Below are 23,123 nucleotides of genomic sequence, written 5' to 3'. Positions count from 1 at the left end.
TCATGAACAGTATAATATGCCTAAAATAGCGTATTTGATAGTCAGTCGGTAGAATTCAGTGATTTACTACATTTTAATCATCCATAAGAAATATGAAAATGAATAAAATGTTTTAAACTAATTTTTGTATAGATTTAAATGAAAATATATTTACTAACTAAAACTTATCTTACCTTGAAAATATTGGATAATATTATTGAACATTTTTTTTTAAGTTAACCTGCAATTTTTGGAAAATATTTGTATTTTATGTTATTTTTTATGAAATTTTAACTATTAGTTATATTTAATATTTTATTCTATAAAACACGAATTTGCTTAATATATTTTGTAAAACTAGTGTCATATTTAAATATTTTTGAATGGAAATCAAAAATTAAAATCTTAAGATTTTAAGAATTCGCAGACATGATTTTAAGGTTCACTGTAAAAAGAAAGTCTGTTCGTATATTGTACGTAATATTAATAATATTATATGAATAAAAAGTTAAACATATTATCAAAAATATTTTTTTCAAATAATAAAAAAACAAATGTATCTTAGACATAAATAAAGTAAAACATTTAATATAATGGAAAGAGACTAAAATATTTTGATCAATATCGGTTATAATGGGCAATATTGTGTGATATCTTGAGATCCATTATAACCAATTTCTAATGCACAAGTTTAATATAATTATATAAATATATCTTAATCACATTAAATTTAGTTTTATAATAACTAATGAACACAATGCAAAATACATTAACATTATCACTAGTTTAATATTATAATTTGAATATTTAGATATACCTTGTAATTTTTAACTAACCTCGCGATAAAAAAAAATATTCAACGTGCTCAAATATATCAGTGTCGTGTCCAAGTATGATCTAAATCACAAGTGTTTTAAAAATGTTTGATTTTAAAGGAAGATTAAAAGTAAACCACTGTTACTCCATAGAGATACTTGTGTACACAGTAAAATAGCGAGCAATGTCATTTTTGAAACCGACTGTAATTGTTAGTTTAATAAACTTTAATGAAGTGTTTTGTTATTTAATAAAATAGATGCATTCACGTAAGTGAAATAAACATCCCGTTTAAGCATACCGAGGGACTTGATAAGGATGTAGTATATTGTTATTAACCTACCTAAGTTCACACGTCCAATAAGTTTACCCTCTCTTTATTTATGACTGGTATTTAAATAAATACAGTGTGCTTATAGATTGACTTGGCTGAAACAGCTAGCATGGTAAAAATCATTTAAATGTTGATCGACGACAAGCAACATTGACCACTAGGCTAGTTATAAATTGCATGCATTTCATAACTTAGAATTTTGATCGAAGTAGATTTTTAAAGTTGTTTTATATTTTTATAGCTAATGTTTGACTTGTAGCTGCAGGTTGCTATGGCTCGCTGGTTTTTGGCTGCGTGCCTTTTAGTGACGTCTATTGCAGTTCAGGGTTTGATAGTACCTAGGGGTTACCGTTTAGACTTACATCCGTATCCAGGTGACGGCGTATTCAAAGGCAAAGTCCGCATCGACATCATCAATACAGGAAATCAGTCCGTGGATTCTGTTACACTAGACGTACACTCAACTCTCAATGTGGTCGATCGTGAGGTTAAAGTCACTCGTGTTGCGAATTTGGACTCGTCAGAAGAAGATGAAGTTTCGATGGAAGAAACGTAAGTATAGTGTAAAAAATTGTTTTAAAAAAAAATAAAAATTATAGTAAAATACTTTTGTTTTATTTTCGGAAACCAAAACTGAAAAATATTTAAATATTTTATAGTTCATTAACAGTCACAAAATTAGAAAAACGAAAGGACATACATAAGTTTCAAATTACAACTAAACAGAGCCTCAAGAAAGATGTTACATATCAAGTAGAAATTTTATTCGACGGGACTTTAGGAAGTGATTCGTCTAGTCCATTTTATCAATCAACGTATTCGAATTCAAAACATTCACAATTGAAGAAGTTAGTCCTTAAATTTCACGAGTTATAGCATAATTATATTATTTTTTAAATACATTTTTAGATGGTATGTAGTTATGAATTTATTGAAAGGAGGAGGAGCGCATTATGTATTTCCTTGTTTCGAAAAACCTCATTTGAAAACTTGGATAGAGCTATCAGTTGCTCATAAAGGAGACTTTCATGTTCTGACAACTATGCCATTGGTTGATACAACAAATGTGTATGTATATTATTTTATATTTGTGGTTACAATAAACTGTTCAAAACTGAATTATGTTTTTTTTAACTTACAGGACTTCTGAAGGCGTATGGGTTCGAGATCATTTTTCTAGATCACCGCCAATGTCTGTCAATTCTCTAGCCATGTTCCAGTCTGATTTTAAGCATCCACCAATGGGTGGTAAGTTGTATTACAAAAATATTAAACTATAGAAATAATAATTATAAATCATATTATAAGATAAATAATACAATAATTTATATGCAGAGAATAATGGAAATAAAGTTGGTGTGTGGGGTAAAGAAGATATTTTAAGATCGTTGAATACGGCACAAAAAATGCTTCCGGCAGTTCTAGTCAACCTAGAACTTTACTTGTCTAGACCATACCCTCTACCAGAACTAAACTTGGTGGCACTTCCCGGCTATACTGATGATAAGCCTATCGATGCTTGGGGGTTACAAATATTTAGAGAAGTAGATCTTTCTAAGAAACGTGATGATTTTTGGATTGCTCATCTTATTGCTAAATACACATCATTACAGTGGACTGATCATCTCACAACGCCACTGTTTCCAACTTCATTAACCCTAGCATTGTCAAAATTCTTAGCTGATAAGATGGCTTGGCAGGTAAAACTTTTATACCTAGCATTATATATAAATACTTACGAGGTAACCTAACCTAACCTATAATTGTGTGTTTGTGTTATTAATTTTAGTTAGAGAAACCGGTGTTCAATTCATACGTTAGTGACATGTATGGAATGTATTTAGAATACGATAAACCTGGTTTTACAGAAATAAAATCACAAATGGAAGCTCTGAATGCTACAAAAAGTAATAATTCTCAAATTTATTTGATTCGTACAAATAACCAATGACTTGTGTTTTTAGTTCGTTTCGTTTTGGGAATGCTCGAACACATATTTGGTCCTCACTCATTTCGACAAACAATCCAATATTTTATGTCTAGCAAGTACGTTCATGCGTTAACTAAAAATTATAATCAACAATTTATTAAGTAGTTTTGATTTTAATGCTCTTTAAACAAAACTCAAATTCCTCATTTCTAATAACGAGTTCACAGACTTAAAAAACAAAAATAATTATTTATAAAATCACCTATTAAACCTATTTGGATTTATGGTTTACAACTATGGGGTGTGGCTAAAATATCCAATCTTAATCCAATTGAAACATTTCAAAAAAATCTCACTCTGAAAAATGTTTAATGCTCCATTCATTATTTCTAATTTTACTTTTCATAATTACTTCTAACTCATCTTCATATCAAAATAATTGACAAGAAACCTACAATTTTGAGTAAAAAAATGTCATGTTAAACTTGTAAGTCACCACTTCATTTATAGAAAGCTTACACATCTCAACCCTTACTGAAAATTCTCGTTGTAGGTTAAAGATAACAAAGTGTCATGGCCTTCTTTAGTGCTACATGCGCAACTATGTTCGTTTTGTAAATTAACACTGAAGTGAGACTAATGGGTGTCTTCTTTAATCATGCCAATTAAGCATGTTAAAATCATATCATTTGTAAAGTACTTTTATTGTGCATGGCGTGTATCAAATGTAAAAAAAAAATGTTATAGTTAAATACGATAATATGTCCATAAATGTTTAATTCCTTTTTTACGTCAAAGTCAAGTTTTTTGAATTGAAACTGTTTTTGTATAATATAATAGTCATAGATATTTTATTTTTAAAGTTGCTAAAAAAATACATTTTTTTAAAGAGAATATCATGCTTACTCTGAAACTGATTTTTGGAACAAATTATCCGATGGAGCATATCATGCTGGTGTATTGATCAGAGTATGTTATAATTTAAGCTTTTTAAATTAAATTGTGTACCTACTTCAAGTTGAATAATTTGTATAATTTGATATTTTAGAATAAAAGTCCAGTTTCAATTGAACAAATTGTTAAGCCGTGGTTACAAGCTGATAGACTCCCTGTGGTTACATTTAGGAGAAATTACATAAACACAACCGTTCAAGTTATGCAGGTAATGTTTTTTAGTTAATTTAATAATAATAACAAACATCTTATCGAAAGTCATTACAATGCATTCTAATATACATGTATGTCAACTAGGAACCATTTGTATTAAATGACGATGAGGATGACGTGTCATCCCCCGTAAGGAATACTAAAAATTATTTATGGTGGATTCCCAATATTGTTGTATCACAAAATAATTTGACCGTACCAGTTAGAAATATAAGTTGGTTGAAACCAATAGGAAGTCAAGAGATAGAAATGAAACAGTATAACATCACAAATAATCAATTCGTACTGTTCAATCCAGGAAGTTTAGGTAAGTCATCGTTATGATTTCGCAATCTATGAATATTGAATACGCCAAAACGGTTTTATTTATTGGTTTTAAAATAAATTGATTTGGTCGAGTTATATTTAAATAATAATTGGTACCTATATACTACCATTATATTTCAGGACCATTTATTGTTAATTATGACCTAAAGAATTGGGAACTGATAGCACAACATTCGAAACGTTTCCCAGTGAGCATTCGTCAACAGTTGTTGCATGATTCGCTAACACTTGCTTTATCTGGTCGATTGTGTTATGTATACGCATTCAACGTCAGCAAACTTATCGAGCAAGAGCCAGAACCTGCTGTTTGGAAAACGTATTTCGGACTGGCCACGAGATTGCGCATCAAGTTCCAGGGAACGCCGGTGGCTCCTAAATATGATGTTAGTTTAAAATTACCCATTTATATACCTTTGAAATATGTAATGCGATTTCGATTTTAAACAGATATACTTGAAAAAAATGTTGAAATCTGTGAACGCTGCGCTTGAACAACCAGAAAGAGGAGAATCTAGTTGGAAGGCAAATTTCCGTGCAGAAAATAAGCGTTTGCTGTGTGAAACAGGACATCCGACTTGTCTGACAGAAGCCCGGGATGTCCAATCGAGAACGAATACGTCAAATCCCGACGAGGATAAATTGTACGTTGTAATTTTTTTACTGAATTTGACTTACGTAATTTTTCTGGTGGAAATCATAATATACTAGATGGTTTCCTTATTTTTAATTTTTTTTTTTGGTGGGGGAGGAGTGTCATTGCTTCATAGATTTCAGATTTTAACAGGCACATTTCACTGTGGATCTTAATATATCACATTCATATGATATCAAACAGTGGATATCATATTTATTTTTACCGAGATTATAATGATAATAGTATAGGAATTTAAATTAATGTTAGGAACTTATTGCATTTGTATATTATTTTTCCACTTAAACCGCAAACTATACAAATTAAAAGAAATATAGTAAACAATATTTTCAAAACTAAAGACATTGTACAATCAAACAAAAAAATATGGATGTATGAGAAAATTATTAATCGACAAAATTAAAACCCCTGTGTACCTATTATACTTTGAAATAATTGTGGAAGTAATATATATAGTCTATTAATAATAGAATAATATTATTTTAGTTTATATACCTATTAATAATTAGCACCTGCATAAACCTATGATTAAGAACCAAATTTAAATAATTTAAAAATTTAAATTTTATTAGGTAGGTAGTACATTACCCGTAAAAACTTCTAGACCACTTAGATCCGCATTGATATGTAATCGCTAATCATGTTCATGACTTAATTATACTTTTTGTCTGTTACACATTCTTATTAATAATCATAGATTCTTGGATAACTACCTGTGTATACTTCTCGGATATGGAACACTGGACGAGTGGGAGTTTGGATTACATAGGATTATGTACTATCCAAAAAATAAGTCTCAAACAGAAAGATTATTTATATTCAGATCATTAGCTAGCTGCCCTAAAAATGAAACAAAATTTGTCAGGTAACAAATGTTAAACCAAAAATCTTGAAACCGATATAAACTAATTATTATTTAAATTGTATTTGTGTATAATATAATATTAATATGTATACCTATATATAAAAGAATGTTGAATTTGACGTTGATGAGTGGAGATCATAAGTTTAGCGAGGAGGATATGTTAACAATGTTGACTGTTATGAGTACGGTATCATTGGGACACGAAACAATGTTCAAATTCATGATGAAAAACTTCGAATATCTAAGCACAAAGTAATTAATATAATAATTATAATACCTATATGAAAATAATGGTATTCTTCGAAAACCAATGTTATAATAATAATGTTGTGGTTTTTAGGTTGGAAAAGACTGTATGGGAATATTTTGTTAAAACGTCATTTAACAATTTTAGAACAGAAGAAGGACTAGATAAGGTTTGTAGTGATTATCAAAATATAATTTTGTAAATAAAGTTTAATACCATAAATTATGTGTTTGATTTATAGGCCACCGAGTTTTATCAAAGAAACAAACGTCATTTTGTTTCTGTGGATGATATCATAAAAAATGCACTGGAGAAAGTTAAGATTCAAGTTGATTGGGTAAGGAAACATCTTACACCCTTGGACGGGTGGCTCACGAATGCTTTACAAGAGCCATGGAGGCCACACGAGTTCCAATTCAGAGATGTGCCATCATTTGTCATTGGATAAATCATATATATATATATAACAATAAAAACTACATAATATTAGGATTTTAATTAAGTTAATTTTTCCAATTTTAAAACATTTTAAGATTTGTATAGTAATAAATGATTTTCTACATTAATTTTATAACACAATATGTCATAAAATATTTTATTGAACTACCACTTAAACGATGCATTTTCATTTATAATAGCAGCAGCTTCCAAACTATTTATAAATTCAATATATGATGACTTCTTAGAAATGTGTACTGTTAGTTTGCCACAATGGCTCTGTAAAAAGAAAATAATTTATAAATACAATATAAAAATATGGTAAAATTAAACAAACTAAATGTATTATTTATATATAAATATTTGAAAACATACTTTTTCAAAATTAATACAGGAATCCAAAATATCCGAAGTAGATGGTCTAGCGATGATCGTATTCGCTGCAAGTTGAGTATTATTAGGAATGCAATCTCTTACTGCACTTAATTGGTTCATAAGCACATCTATCGAACTATTAATTTTTTCCTAGAAAATTTAATATAAATTAAATAAATACATAACCTGATTTCTTATAAAAACCATATTGAACACATATTCAATATATATATAATTGTTTTGTAGTTAATAATGATTAATATATATTATAATTGTACATATTACAATTTTTTTATATCATCGGTATAGACAATTTTTTTTTTTTAATATGATTTAAATGTTTTTACATAATATTTATAACACAATAAGTTTTAGATGATAACAAACATTTTTTTAAGTAAATAAATAAATTGTATAAATTGTTTTTAATTTTATTTTGATGGTTGTTGATATATTTGACAAAACAAATTATTTTACAAGGTCCCTTCTAGGTTACTAGTGATTTTAACTCTGGTAACATAGTTTACCTTTGCTTCCAAATTTCCACTCAATTGCTCAAAGTCGAAGTTATCTACAAGTTTTAAACGCTTTTTATTATCAGACGGACAGCCATCCAGTAATAAAAGATTGACGGTTTCACCAAATCCTTCCATTATCTTTGCAAGCTCCACCGCAATATTTCCACCCCATGTTTCGCCAACAATCGTGAATGGTCCTTCCGATTGAATTTGTTTCAAAGGCTACAAATAAATACTACTACACTATGAACATGTTAAGATTAATTGTATGATAGTTACCCATAGTAAACCTAGCGCTGCATTTTCGACCGAGTTAATGTACGACGGAAATTTAGCACAAAATACTGGATGCATAATTTGATTGATTAAAGGTTGTATCCGTGAAACTCCTAATCCAGGAATAATGAACACCGGTAATAGACTATTATTACCAGTATTTGGAATACTTTTGGATGTACATTGTTCAAATCGTGGATATTCCGGCAAATCTATATTGAGGTCAAGTAATTCTTTGATGGTTTTTGGTAAATATTCTGAGATTGAATCAAAGTTATCTAAGAAAATAAAACAATGTGTATATATTATGTATAATCATATTATTAAAATGTATTTATGATAAAACATAAAAATTTAGTATTTTAGATCATGAACTAACCATGTTCAGATATTAATGGATCATTAAAAACGACTGAAATGGGTTTAGAATCATTTACAGATTCCATCAATTTATTTATGTACTTTAATATGATTTCTGGTTTTCGAACTGATTTATCACACTGCACGTTAATGCAATTATAATTTGCGTTGCTTCTTGATTCACAGACTTCGATTGCATCACTCTGCATGCATATGAAATGTTTTAAGTCTGGTAAAACATTTCTACAAGCTTTATCAATGTTCTTTAATTTTGTGTCACTCTAAACAAGAATATTCAATTAAAAGAGATTTTTGTATATATTTATATTATAATGTTATACTATGTAACTTAACATACCATTTCTACACAAAACAAAGCTTCAATTTTTGAATATGATACGAATTCCCGTAACAATGTTTCCCCCTCTTTTGTAGTATTAAACCTTTCAGCCGAAGTCATAATAAACGAAACATCGGAGTACTTTTGAATAAGTGAATATATAGTTCTTTGACTCCTTCTCATTACTGAATTGGTACCATCAATGATAAATATCAATTTTTTTGCTTCTTGTTCAAGAAGCCAGTTAACTGTTTTAATCCATAAATTCGTCGCAGAACCAATAATTATGTATGCCATTTCTTTTTTAACAAAACTCTGATCTGAGTTATTTGTTTCAATTAGTTTTTCTGAATTATGGACACTAAATAAGACGTATAAAAAAATATCGCAATTAATTCATAAAATCTAAAAAAATATCAATCACAATCAAATTTTATATCGTACTTGTTGGTAGATGTTTTATTTGTTTTTGACATTTCTTCATATAATTTACTAACTATTTTATCCTTGATACCATTTTCAACAAGCTGCTTGAGATGGTTTTTGGTTTCGATAGGAGAATTAACTATGTTTAATAAGTCTTGTACACCGTATAATGAAATATTTTTTAAAAACATATTCATGCCTGTGGAAAATGAATTCAAATATAGGTACGTATCTAATTGTACTTCTATTTTAACCACCATTCTTACCAATTTCTGTATGAACATTCACATCTTGTGAACCTATGTGTATAAATGAGCCAAACGGTTTAACACATCGAAGAGAAGCCAACAGGAATTCAGTTGGTATAGCATTGATAACGATGTCACATCCTTTTCCCTTTGTTAAACTCATTAGTTGTATTTCAAACTTGCTATTATTGAGATCTAGTATATTGCCGCTCCTCAACTATTAATTGTTGCAAGAATTCAAAATTTTTCATTTATCTAACTTTAATGTTAAGTCGCTAAAACTATTTTTGAAGATTCTATTATTCATTACCTTTGGAAATGAACTTTTTATAAAGTCAGATTGGTCATTATTATATGTAGTTACGTAGATCTTACAATTAAATCCAAGGGCAACTCTTATAAATGCTTGTCCTTCTTGTGAACACCCATTATGTATAAGAATTGAATCTCCAAATTTAACACGTGCTTTGCTAACAATGCAATAATAAGCCTGTAACAATTTTTAAATATAATTCAAACTTCATAAAAACTAAATTCAAATAATAATTACCATTGAGTAAGCTAATGGACACTTTACTGATTCTTCCAAGGTCATTTCAGAATCTACATACCACTTTAGAATATTATCAATTTCGTATCGCTTATTTTTAGATTTATATTTTAAAATACCCATTACACTTTTTCCTTCATTGTCTATACCCGAGTATTGAGTACATACTTCATCTTCCTTAATTAACAATTCCATCATTAAATATAATATAATATACAGCAATACATTTATTGAAATATTAATGAGTATTTGTTACCATTAAATTTGTTTTAAAAGATCCTATATACTTGATGGAGAGTTCACTAAAAGTAAATAAATGTTAAAAATAGAAAAACATTCAGTGTTTTGTTTTTCGTACAAACCTTTCCGGATTAGCATATTTTTGCAACTCATTAGTATTTAACTCTGTAGAAAGATTATCCATACAAGGAAGTATGGCATAACTTCCCCAGCTGTTATTTTTTAATATGTTTTGCCTTAACCCTTTAAATAGTTGTTCCCTGAAGAAGGTCTTGGTCAAATCAAACAATTTTACACCATCGTAAAGTAAGACATATCTAAAAATGAAAGCAATGGTTAATTTTAAATCAGTTTTTTATTATACAATAAATGATAATATATAATAAAATTATTATATTATATATAATAATTATGTTTACCTAAAATCAATCATAGATTTGATATTTTCAAGTTTTTGCACCACTTGCAATGAATTTTCTGAATCATTTTTAATCAAAACTATTGGTGAAACATTACTAGATAATAATTTAAGTCCTTGTTCTATGTTATCTGTCCATGAACTATTTTTTGTGCTAACCTCTAAAATTTTGTTTGGTAATTTCACTAGTCTTGTTATTAGACGATAAATAGAACCATTATGCTCATATTGAACAATTGTGGTATATGTATCATCAACAGTTGAATTCTTTATCAAAACAAATACTTTTCCTGCGCAATTTTTTATATCTTTATTTAATTTTTCGTTTAAATGTTCAGTTACTAAAAGTAATACGTGATTGGAGACTAAATCTGTTATTTGAAAATTTGAATATTCTTCAACATCTGCCTAATATACAAACAATGCAATAAATATCGTTAATGAATAAATAAATAAAAATAAGTTACAACCTTTAAAAATGGCTGTATTTCAAAAACCCTTTTAAATGATTCTATAAATATAGCATCATTGATTTTTAATTTTGTTTTTAATTTTGATGACGAGTGTACCGTATTTTTGACCAGTTGCATACAAGTGCTTAAAAACTGCATCAAATTCTAAATAAACAATAATAATAATAAACAAATTATTTTTACAATTAAAATTTAAAATGTTAGTTTATAAAAATTACTTGAATTTTAGGATTAGGTTGTTCGATAAATTGTACTTTTTGAATATTCAAATGTATAGGCATTGGATCAATTGTTGGAAAAATGGAAGTCTTTAAAGTTTCAATTTCTATCCCGGGCCCTCTAATAACATTAGTTCGAGTATCAAATGTAATATAAACCATCGATTCATGATTAATATTTTTGATTATTTCACTATCGATAACTAAACTTCTAAACCAAGATGGAAGCAAAGGTAAGTCATGATGTGATTGAAGATCAGCAAACATTTTTAACTGCATCATTGAGTTGAGATTGATGTTGAGATCGTTTTTCCAAAATATATTTGCCAAGAAACCTAAAAACTTATAAATAATGTAGTAATGCAAGTATTGTGGTATTTTGTAAATTCCTATTGTATTTTTTTTAGAATACAATACCTTTATCGTGAATAAGGATTTTTTGAATGGTACAATAAGGAGTTGAGAAATTAATATTATTTTCAGAAAATATTTTATATATTTCATTATCTGATATCCATTCATTTTCAATATTAACTTCATAATCTGTTGGTGGTTCTGGGCTAATAAGATGGTTACTATCATCGATGTACACCAATCCAGATAATAATAAATTTCGAGATTCAATCACTTCAAAAGAACCAGTACCTGGTTGAATTTGTGTATAAAAACCATTGGACTCTAAAATAATATTTAATGTAACAGTAAATATAGAATTTTTAGTTCAATAGTCATTCATATATTTGGAGCACAGCATGTTTTAAAGATTTAGGATTAGTATAGGTAAAGTATTTAGACATTTCATATGACATGTAAATTTGATATGTATCAATGTTTCAGTAGTTGAATGCTTACAAGTATGTATAATCTTTTATAGTCTTTTTCGAGACAAAATAGAAATTCCCAGAATTACGATAATAATCAGAATAAACGACGCAGGGTGAGAATTCGTAGGAAACATGGCTTATTTTCTTCAATAAAATTTGTTTATATAATATAGTTCACACTCGTCCCATCGTGGCCCATATAAAATGCATATATACGTACGTACACGTGAGCTAATAAAGAAATACGAGTAATGATATTTAAGTAATAACTAAATAATAAAAATCGATCGAGGATAAATCGCTTTTATTACGTTTGATAACATATGTAAAAAAATGTTTAATTCAATTGCCCATAAAAATTTTGATTTAATTTTTTTAATTTATAGTACCTTTATAAACTTATGAGTACCTACTTAATCTTGTTTTAAAATTTCAAGTTTAAGTGCTAAAATTTAAAATTGAGTAAATTTATAAATTGAACCATTTAACCTAAATAACGGTTTTGGAATATTAACAATTTAGTAAATTTAACACATATTATTTATTTATGTATTTTATAAGATTAAAAAGATTTAATTTTTGATTTTCCCAACTATTTTGAAAAGTGCTAGGCATTTTTTACTTTGACCCCCCCCCCCCCCCCCCATCAAGTACAAACTTTGCAATTTGCCATATAAATGTTTTATTTATCCTTATCTTGAAAGTGATAACAAACAAAATATAAAAAAATAAATAACATAATATTGTCAAATAAATAGAGTCATCACTCCTCTCCGAGCCAAATAGAGTAACTTTAAAAGCATAAAAAGACTGGTTATAATCTTTTAAATTATAAAGAATATCTAAGTATAGAACTCAATTCACAAAAATCAAAAACTGGTCGTTTTGATATTTAAAATAGGTAACCACAGTAATAACTTTATTTAATATAATATAAAGGTAATATTTACCTTCAGCGGTCGAAATTAGAGGTGTATGAACAAAAACGTTTTCAAATATTGTTTGGTGTGATTTATTTAAGATAGCTGGTTGCTTATTTTCTAGTGATTTCAACACTTCTGCCTGTAACAATAAAATTAATTTACTAAATGATTAATAAACTACATATTATTACAAACATACAATGAAAAATGATAGAGGCACCACAACTGAATCATTGACTTTGTGTCCTAATAGATGTCTGGAAGTTTTATCACGTAGACAAAGTTGTACATAGTCTGAATTTGACTGAAAATCAAAATTCACATAAACAAAACAAAGACTTTTTGTGTAAAATTAATACTTACATCTCCATAATGTGTGTTAATTGGCCAAGTTTCTTCGTGGTTCCAAGATACAAGAGGGGCTAAGCTCGGAGTTCCTCTCGAAACGGGATACTCTGGTGGAGGGTAGATTGTATCCAAATTAAAGTGAAGACCACTAGAATAGAGTTCACCAAGTGTTGTTAGAAAATGTTTTAGTGGACTTTGACTTCCTCGTTTTGCTACAGAGACAATTTTACATGAACTATCTAAGGCAGATTTTAATATTCCTTGAAATAGACCGTGAGGAGCTATTTCTATGACTATAACATTTTTAGGTATTTTTTGACATGCTTCGGAAAAATAAACAGTTTTCTTAAAATTATTCGCATGATATTTTCCAGAGCTCCATTGTGCTAATTCACTATTCCAATTTGCTTCCGGTACAGAAGTTGATATCCATCTTGAAGATCGTTTCTTTGGATTTGGTACAGCCTGATAATAATTAAATGTATTATATCTAACTAAATATATTCAATGTTATTCCACTAAATATAAATTTACTTTTTCAATAAATTTCTGAACAAATTCAGCTTGTTTTCTGACCAATCTTGAATGATACGCAATCCCATTTGAATTTACAGTTCTAACAAAAACGTTTTGTTTTTTCAGAGTCTCTATGTAATTTTCCATGTCATCAGAAGGACCAGATAAAGTAACATTATCTTCAGAATTATGGCATCCTATATCAATACTAGATGGCAAATCGGGTATATTTTGATAATTTAAACCTAAAAGAATTATATTATTGAAATATTTTCTTACCATATATGTTTTTATGTTTTTAAATAATCACACTTACCTACCGCTGCCATGAGGCCTTTTTCAGGCTTTAAGAATTCGGATACTTTGCCTCTAGCATATGCTGCCATTAAAGTTTCATACGTACTAAAACATCCATCAGCATAAGCGCATCCATTTTCACCCAAAGAATGACCAAACATAAAATCGGGGTGAATACCAAGATTCGCTAATAGATCTACAAATGCGATCTAAAAAAAACACCAATTAATCACAAACAATAATTATTAGTTTATAATTATTATAAACAGATATCCCAATAATGGTAAATAAATGTAATTTATATGTAAAAATAAATTTTTATTGTAATTTATATGTTATAATATTCCATCCTAACAGTATTGAGGTTTTATTTCAAAATGTTGCATTGCATTAACCAATAAGCGAATCATAATAAGTTACGTTCGCAAAACAGATACTTTCAGATTTCAAAAGGGGGAAAGTAGGTAACCGCACTGCTATACAGTTGGTGTTGAGGGACCTCGTGATTGAAGAATATGCAGTTTTTATAATATATGTGTTCAATTTGAACTCAATGATACAAAATAATTTTATACGAAAAACAATTCTGAGCGAAAACTGTTAGTTTTAGTACCCTAACTAATATTAGTAAGTATCTTTTATGATATTATTGCCATTAAAGTAATTTATTTTACTATTAAACATTAGTGTAGGTTCAATTAGTTGTTGAAAACAAAATTGCATTTAAAATGTCACTGTGTAATGTGTATTCAATATGATAATAAACTTTAAAGGCTGTATGTACCCACGAATAATATTTTTAAATTACAATACAACAACTAAAATAGTTATCCTTCGTTTAAATATCTAATTTCATCCAGTTTTAAATTTTAAATATCTATAAAAAAAACTGTAAACCTATATATTTTTTAGATTTTATGGTTACAGTATTGATTATTTATGAGAAAACTTGTTTTAAATTTTTAATCTTAAGCTATAAAAATGTAATATTTTATAAATTTTTAACTACAAAATAATTTGTATGTTTTCATAGAATAATTATAAAAAAACAAAATTGTGTCTATGTATATTTAATATATTTCAACAACTGTTATTAGAACTACTTATACCTTGCATTACATTTTCCAGATTTTCGATTAAAAAAAAAATCTATTGATGTTATACAAGGTGATTACTTTATCACTTAACACTCATTATTTCAAGAAGGATAAATGTTTTTGAAATATTTTTTTACATAGTTTCAAGTCGTTTACTAAACAACGTTTTTATTAAAAAATTATATTTTTTATCCTTATAATTTTTTAAGTTTTTACTTTTTTGAATGATAACTTGGAGTTTTAATTTCATATTCCAAAGCAAAATATTTGTCTTAGTATTTTGAAACATAAAAATGGAATTTAGGGCGAGTAGTTTAAGAGTTATAACTTATAAGTATTTAAAGTTTTGATGAGCTGAGTGTTTGACTACTACTAAATTTGATTTTTTTGTTTCGAAATACATAGACAAATATTCTGCTTTGGAATATGAAATTAAAACTCTATGTAATCATTCAAAAGAGTAAAATCTTAAAAAATTATGAGGATAAAAAATATTTGAAAATATAATTTCTTAAAAAAAACGTTGTTTTGTAAACAACTTATGTAAACCTATGTAAAATAATATTTTCAAAAACATTTACACTTCAAGAAATAATGAGTGTTCAATGATAAAAAAATCACCCTGTATATCAGGAACCTTGTATTAAATTTTTACGCTTTTTTACCCGACAAATAAAATTTAATTGACTATTATAGAAAAAAAACTAAGCAAGTTGAGAACTGACAATGTCCGTAAACAGTTCAAAAAGACTTAAAATATTTTGAAAAATATATGGTGAATAGAAAATGAAAATATAAACATTCAGTGAAATTTCCGTGTATCTACAATTATTCGTTTTTGAATTACAACAAAAATCTACATGAAAAACCAAGTGAATATCCAATCTTGTAAATATATGAACTTCAAACGCTCTTAAAAATTTAATTTGATTCGTTTGTAAACATTTTTTTTTTTTGATAAAGGTAGACAAACTTATGAGGAATCTTGTATTATATTTTCAAATCTTTGATTTAAAAAGAAAAATTTTTATCAATTCAAAATAATTTGCTAATTTTCGCGACTTTTCCGTATTTTGTCAAGATTTAAACTTTAAATGCTTATAAAAAAAAATATGACTAAGGATTTTTAATATTAGTTCAATGTAACAATATAGTAGGAGCCTTGTATTAAAATTTCAAGCTTTTTTTACCCAACAAATAAAGTTTTATTGACATTAATAAAAAAACAACTAATAAAATTGGAAACTGAAAATGTCCCTAAACAGTTCAAAACAAATCAAAATATTTTGAAAGTTTCATCGTGTATATAAACAACCAGTGGAAATTTCATGTAAAAACGTTTATTTTTTTTAGAGTTACACCAAAAATCAAAATCGATTTTGTCGAAAACCAATTTTGCGTAAAAACTCCCGAATCCCCTTAATTTTATGTTGTTTTTCCCGGCGCTAAAGAAAACTATTGTAACTTCCCGAAGCATCAACTAGATTCACTTTACCATCGAACAAAATACTATTGAAGAAAATCAAAGCAGTTGTACTGCCCCAAAAGGTGATAAAAGGCACAAAAAAAAACACATCCTTGTAAAATCAATACATTCATCGCCCCGCTCAGAATTTAAAATAAATACAAAATTCTAAAAAAAAATAAAAATCACTTAAATGTAATACAAATTTACATTGTTGTATCCTGAAAATGACGCCCATGTACAGTACAATAGTTAATTTCACTCACGTGCATAGTAGTTATTGCTAAGAATGAAATGATTGGTTTTTGTTTAAGAACTTCAGGATCTGGATTTGTTAATATGTCAAAAATATCATAACCAATAGAACGAATGTATTTATCACATCGTTTAACACTATCAGCAAAACATGGTATTTCCATTAGATCTGACGCCATTCCAGGCCACTGTGATCCCATACCAGCAAAAACAAACCATACTGGACGATTGAATTCACCTATCTCCTAAAAAACAAATAGGTACAATATTAATACAATGAATAGCATTAAAATATAATCTTACTGAATAAAATGTAATGCACTTGCTTGTACGCCAAATGTTGGTGAAGCTTCTTCGTTAAGTATTGCATAACCTCTGTGGAAATGGCCAGTTATATTTTCACTGAAGGCATTTTGAATAAGTCCTAAATATTCGTCATCCCTAGGCAATGATTTGACTCTGTCTATTGCTTCAGAAATGCCTTTTTCTGTTCTTGATGACAATATAACTAATCTTTGACTAGGTCCTAGTTGAGGATACAACTTTGTTTTGGGATTCTGTTTAAGTAAAACATGACCAATGGATGATGGCATTCCCAAAGTTGTTGTTGCAACAATAGTCCCCTCTAACTTTGTAGGTTCCGTGACCACCTATTAAAAATTGTTTAGACGTTTACATATTATACTATATTAGACAATTTTTACCTTCATTTTTTCTTTTTTCAAAGCTTTAATTTTAATATTTGGTGATACATAGTTGATATTAGGTGGAATAATACCAGAATCTAACGCTATTAATGCTTTCACAATTGCTATCAAACTTGATGCACCTTCGGTATGTCCTAAGTTACTTTTTATTGATCCAATTAATAAAGGAGAGATCCTTTTATTTTCACAGAAAATGTCTGATGATACATTAAGCTCCTTTTCTTCATAATACTAAAAATAATTTTATTTAACATAATTAATTTACTGATTATATTTAAAATATGAATAGTGCATTACTTTGCAAGCAGATCCATCGGATTCTAAATAAGAAATATTTTCTGGTAAAACTTTACAATCTTCATAAAATGATTTGAAAAATTCACGGAATGAATCTTCAGATGGTCGGATAAAGTTGATCGCTTTTTCCATGCAAAGTCTAGCATCACAGTGCAAAATAGTACCATAAGAACGTAATGCATCAGTAGACCTTTGGAGTAGAAGTACAACAACACCTTCGCTTCGACCGTATCCACTTGCTGTAAATAAGATTTTGACATTTAACAAAAATAAAAATTCATAATCATAATTTCATACCATTTTCGTCGAATGACCTGCAAATTCCATCAGCACTAAGCTTATCTAATCCTATCCAATGTTTTGCCATATCTGGATGCCAAATAATATTGGTTACGCCAACCAATGCTGATTTAATCCTACCTTTTGCTACATCCGCAGCAGCTTGTTTTAAAATTTCTATACCACCAATCCAAGATGAATCAATTGTAAAACTTGGTCCTTGTAAATTAAATATGTTAGAAACTCTATTTGCCAAAAGAGCTCTGACATGTGCAAGAAGCCAAAATGGTGTAGTTAATTTCTCATCACATCCAATTGCTTCACTATCACTGACACATGAAGCCGTGTAAACAGAAGTTTTTGATCCGTAGAGATGTTTAGGATTCAGTCCTCATCAGGGGATTAGATAAACCAGAAAGGATTAATACCTTATGAAAATTAATTTAATATTAATTTTGAACTTTAAATACCTGCATCAATTATTGCTTCGTAAACTCTTTCCAATAAACATCTTGTTAAAGGATCCAATGCTTTTACGATTCGTGAATTCATTCCCATAAATGTATCATCCAGTTTTTGATGTACGCTTATTTTTCCCGTGGCAGCTGGAACTCCTGACCATTCATCTGAAATTATATAATTTTAAATTGTAATAAATATCATTAATAAATTTGTACATACCTATTTGAACACAATTTTCTGTTGATAATATCTTACTATACAATTAACTGTTAAGAAATAAATTCTGATCCCACCCGTCGATTAAAACGACTGTTGGTGCAGGGATTTACTAAGCCCCTGACCCCAATGACGCATGAGGGTTCTGTCACTGGACAGCCTCCCTCCTCATACTAAATCATCTTGTAAATATTTTCCGTAATTATCCTATTTGCTTTTTGTACATATGTTACAGATTGTAAATTTTCTATTTTAAATAAAAAAAAATAAATAAATTAAAGCATATTTAAATGTTTTAATGTTTTTATTAATTATACGGTATGACTATATACGTTTAAATTATTCTTTGTTTTACAGACAAAAATACAGTAGTATAATATATAATTGTTAATGTTATTGGATCCCATTAAGGGGACGTTACAGTTACATTTGTTGTCTCTGTCTTACAAGTGCGTAACATAGCAACTTTTACGCTCAGCAGAACACATTTATCTCCGTTAGTTTAAAAATTAGAGCGAATTGAGTTCTTATAAAATTTAAAGGTAAGACTATTATCTATACAATGAGATATGCTTTTTATTATATTTTAATTTTAAAGCGAGTTATGTGTATTTCAAAATTGTAAATTATTTGTACATCTTAAAATACTCATAACTCGCTTTAAAATTAAAATATAATAAAAAGCCTATACCATTGTCTATATAGGTAATAATCTTACCTTTAAATTTTATAAGAGATCAATTCGCTCTAATTTTTAAATTAACGTAGATAAACGTGTTCTGCTGAGCGTACAATTTGCTAAGTTACGCACTTGTAAGACGGAGACAACAAATGCCACGGTAACGTTTCCTTAAGATGAAAGGGAAAAACTTGGATACTTTTATGCAATAAATAACATAATATTACGCAAATATAATATTATATGATACAAGAATAGAAAGAGTTATAATTGTACATGGGTATCTAGGAAGTCATATTAGAAGTGATGGAAGAAGTGTGACGGACATAAAAAGTAAGATAGCCCAAGTAGCTTTCTATAAAATGGTGCTTCTTCACTATAAAGCAGGGTCTTGCACCCGAATTAACCAGAACCCCTAACAGCCCTAACACCCCTAAAATCCCTTAAAAAATCTAACACCCGAAACCCATACAACCCGAATGATTCTATTTTTAAAACACCCGAATAAAACATTCTGGTTAACCCGAAACCCGAATAATTTTGTTTTTTACAATCTTTATATGATTTATCATTTTGTGTGTATTTCTTGCGGTGAGTTCGATTCTGTAGTTCGTTGTTTGATAATAATAATAATAAATTAACAGTAACAATTTTAACAATCAATCATGGGTAAATTCAATAGTTATTTTCTTGAAAATAAAATCATTAAATGATTCTGAATAAACCAAATCGCGTAATTATACTAAATTATTTCTTAGTATGTTGTAAAATATCAAATACTAATAACTAATAAGTAATATTTCTTATAATTATTACCTATATAGTATTATTTTCCAACCACTTCTCAAGCAGTATTGTTACAATTTAGTAACGAATATCTTAGATTAGCTAATACCAGTTTTTCAGAAATCGCAAAATCATATTAATTTATATTTTATTTTATTTCTCTACGGCCGAACGGACTATGGGGACATGGTCTATCTATTTTAAACATTTTAGTTAACTTATAGTCGACTTGGCAAGTGGTAAATAAATAGGTACCTAATTAATTTCCCATTGTCTTAGTTCTTGTAGTTTCTTAGAAAAATGTAACTACTGTACATTAATAAACCGAATTTAGTCTAAACAAATGTTACACATTCGTGTTACGAATTTATATTTTATGATAAATCACATACATAATTTTTTTCAGCTTGACCAATTTTTTTTTTTTTTTGGGGGGGGGGGGGGGGGGTACTCAGCCTTCAAAAGTTGTGTTTTTTCTAGATTACTGAATTCCCGTATTAACCAATGTTAACCCTAATAATAATGGTTATTAAAACTCGAACATTTGTTTAAATTTTTTATTCCGGGGGTTTGAGCACCCGAAAGCTGGATGTCTGGAGGCCGAAACCCGAAACCCGAATAAATACCATAAAGGACAGTATTTTTGGTGTTAGGTTATGTACGGACTACAGAGTAATAATTTTGAAAATTCTTAAGATCAAGAAAAACAAATATGAAGCCTTTAAAAAGTTGTACTGAAGCTTATTGAATTGTATAGGTAAGCACAAAGAAAAAGGAAAGAACAGACTATTCGGTAGATAATTGGTGGATAAATACTCCAAAACCAATATAGAAAGATAAACATAATTATATTACAGGACTCAACAAAATATTATTATATAATTTCTCCTTATTTTTCAACAAGTACCAAAAATCTAATTTTTGAGGTTTAATGTTATACTACGTAAATAATATAATATTTATAAAAAAAATTGTCTTAATATTTTTAATAAAATTAAATGTACTTACTAATTGTAATATTTTTTATTTGTAATTATAGTTCTTACTTCTATGTATATTATATGATATAATGTAATAATGTAATCTATTATGATAGCTAATATGTTTATTTAAATTTATTATAACTCATGTACTCAACTAATTCATCGGCATACAAGCTGCCTGCTTGCTCGGATGATTTACAATTAACTTGACTTATAATTATTATTATAAACTATATAATAATAGACTTATGGTATACATGAATTATAATATTAAATATGTTTTAATAAAAGCAAATAAAAAAAAGCGGGTAAATGGGTGTCACTCTGCTGTACAGTAGGTTACAAGTGGTTCACTGTAATGTATGGTGTTAAATTTGAATTCAATAATAATATAATATAATAAAATGTATACGGAAAACGATTCTGTACGGAGACGGTTTGTGGCTCTAGGATATTTTATATTGTTATTATTAATACGATAGCCGGTAAGTTGAAATAAAATTATTTGTATAATATCAAATTTGTACTATTGGAAGTTTTAAGTACCAACGAATAATATTTTTAAATTAAAACACAACACTAAAATCGTTCTTCTTCATGTAAATATCTAATTTCGTCTAAACTTGAACTTCAAATAACTATAAAAAAAAAAAAGCTTTTTTTGTATATTTTTTAGATTTTTTGGTTATAGTACCTATGAAGTTTTATGAACTACTTCCGTGGAACCCTGTTTTAAATGTTTAATCCTTAGATATAAAAATTGAACATTTTATACATTTTTAACTGCAAAATAATTTGTAAATTTTCAATTTGATAAATTTTTTCAACATTTGAACTTACAATGCTTATAAGAAAAAATCTTTGCTATGTACTGTTAATATTTTTCAACTGATAGTGTAGCAATGTGTGAGGAGCCTTGTATTAAACTTGAAAAAAATTGAAGCATTATTTCGACTACTTATTCACGAACAACCGGCACAAAAAAAACACATCATTGTAAAATAATCTTAACATTTTAATGATAATATAACAAATAATAATATTATTTTTTTATTACTATCCTATTATTATTTTATCTAAAAATTAAAAAAATTAAAATTCTATGCTATAGAGTTGAACTCACCTTTATTCCATCTGCAATCACTTTCGGTTACCATATTCACTTTATTGTTCAAATTTATTCTTAGTTCATCCATGTTTTCCGACATAGGGAATTTTCCACCCACGCCGGATATGACGACTTCAAAAATATCTTCCTTGTCCTCCATATTACGAACCCGAATAGTAAATTAAACGGATCGTGAAAAATATGTTTGTATTTTATGTTATTAAAACGAATGCACTTTATTTACATAAGCTGAAACAACCGTCGTGCACAGAAGACCGAATAATAAAAAAACTACGACTAAGTACACTTGATTCGTAATTAGGTAAGGCGTATCTGATTATCGATACAGTCGAATAAATTTATTACAATTGTTAGATTTTGACACTCGGCGTCCGACTTTGTAAGTAGACCTTAATTCCAAACCTATACACGATAATCGATTGTTTCTACATTATGTATTCCTACGTTTAAAAGGTCAGGGACAAATGATAATTAGATCGTACGACAGAATGTGCTACTGTTAGTGAGAAAAGAGTCATAAATAAATAGAAGCGTTGAATGTGAATATATGTGATACCTACATAATTAATTTCTCTTTTAATTAAAACACAATTCATTGTATCATATTATTACGTAAGGTGGGTCTCGTTGTTCCGGGATATGATATAAAATTTTAATATATTC

At 28.1% G+C, this 23,123-nt stretch overlaps 2 protein-coding genes across 2 annotated transcripts; one reads left to right on the top strand and one right to left on the bottom strand.

Moving 5' to 3' along the window:
* The first annotated feature begins 1,137 nt into the window (after positions 1 to 1,137).
* On the top strand, positions 1,138 to 7,006 carry LOC132938092 (endoplasmic reticulum aminopeptidase 2-like). The gene is made up of 17 exons (XM_061004759.1): positions 1,138 to 1,290; positions 1,371 to 1,681; positions 1,789 to 1,977; positions 2,039 to 2,197; positions 2,271 to 2,377; positions 2,465 to 2,829; positions 2,919 to 3,036; positions 3,094 to 3,175; positions 3,950 to 4,028; positions 4,108 to 4,221; positions 4,311 to 4,533; positions 4,674 to 4,936; positions 5,001 to 5,194; positions 5,903 to 6,070; positions 6,176 to 6,322; positions 6,411 to 6,486; positions 6,559 to 7,006. The coding sequence occupies exons 2-17, from the start codon at positions 1,401 to 1,403 to the stop codon at positions 6,763 to 6,765; spliced, it is 2,772 nt and encodes a 923-aa protein (XP_060860742.1). The 5' UTR covers positions 1,138 to 1,290; positions 1,371 to 1,400; the 3' UTR covers positions 6,766 to 7,006.
* On the bottom strand, positions 6,795 to 22,848 carry LOC132938091 (fatty acid synthase-like). Its single transcript, XM_061004758.1, has 28 exons — positions 22,455 to 22,848; positions 18,676 to 18,831; positions 18,224 to 18,595; positions 17,927 to 18,165; positions 17,627 to 17,860; positions 17,249 to 17,572; positions 16,934 to 17,167; positions 14,125 to 14,314; positions 13,827 to 14,053; positions 13,308 to 13,757; positions 13,144 to 13,248; positions 12,972 to 13,083; positions 11,615 to 11,875; positions 11,198 to 11,532; positions 10,977 to 11,123; positions 10,508 to 10,914; positions 10,211 to 10,405; positions 10,105 to 10,150; positions 9,849 to 10,025; positions 9,609 to 9,788; positions 9,317 to 9,515; positions 9,069 to 9,249; positions 8,643 to 8,985; positions 8,304 to 8,565; positions 7,928 to 8,202; positions 7,658 to 7,870; positions 7,131 to 7,280; positions 6,795 to 7,034 (listed from the first exon to the last, which is right to left on the bottom strand). The coding sequence occupies exons 1-28, from the start codon at positions 22,597 to 22,599 to the stop codon at positions 6,921 to 6,923; spliced, it is 6,273 nt and encodes a 2,090-aa protein (XP_060860741.1). The 5' UTR covers positions 22,600 to 22,848; the 3' UTR covers positions 6,795 to 6,920.
* Between the last annotated feature and the right edge of the window lie 275 nt (positions 22,849 to 23,123).

Source organism: Metopolophium dirhodum, chromosome 2, assembly GCF_019925205.1.
Source record: "Metopolophium dirhodum isolate CAU chromosome 2, ASM1992520v1, whole genome shotgun sequence".
In the NCBI taxonomy this organism is placed as follows: domain Eukaryota; kingdom Metazoa; phylum Arthropoda; class Insecta; order Hemiptera; family Aphididae; genus Metopolophium; species Metopolophium dirhodum.
The sequence above is the reverse complement of the archived record's forward strand: the minus strand, read 5'-3'. Positions and strand labels throughout refer to the sequence as shown.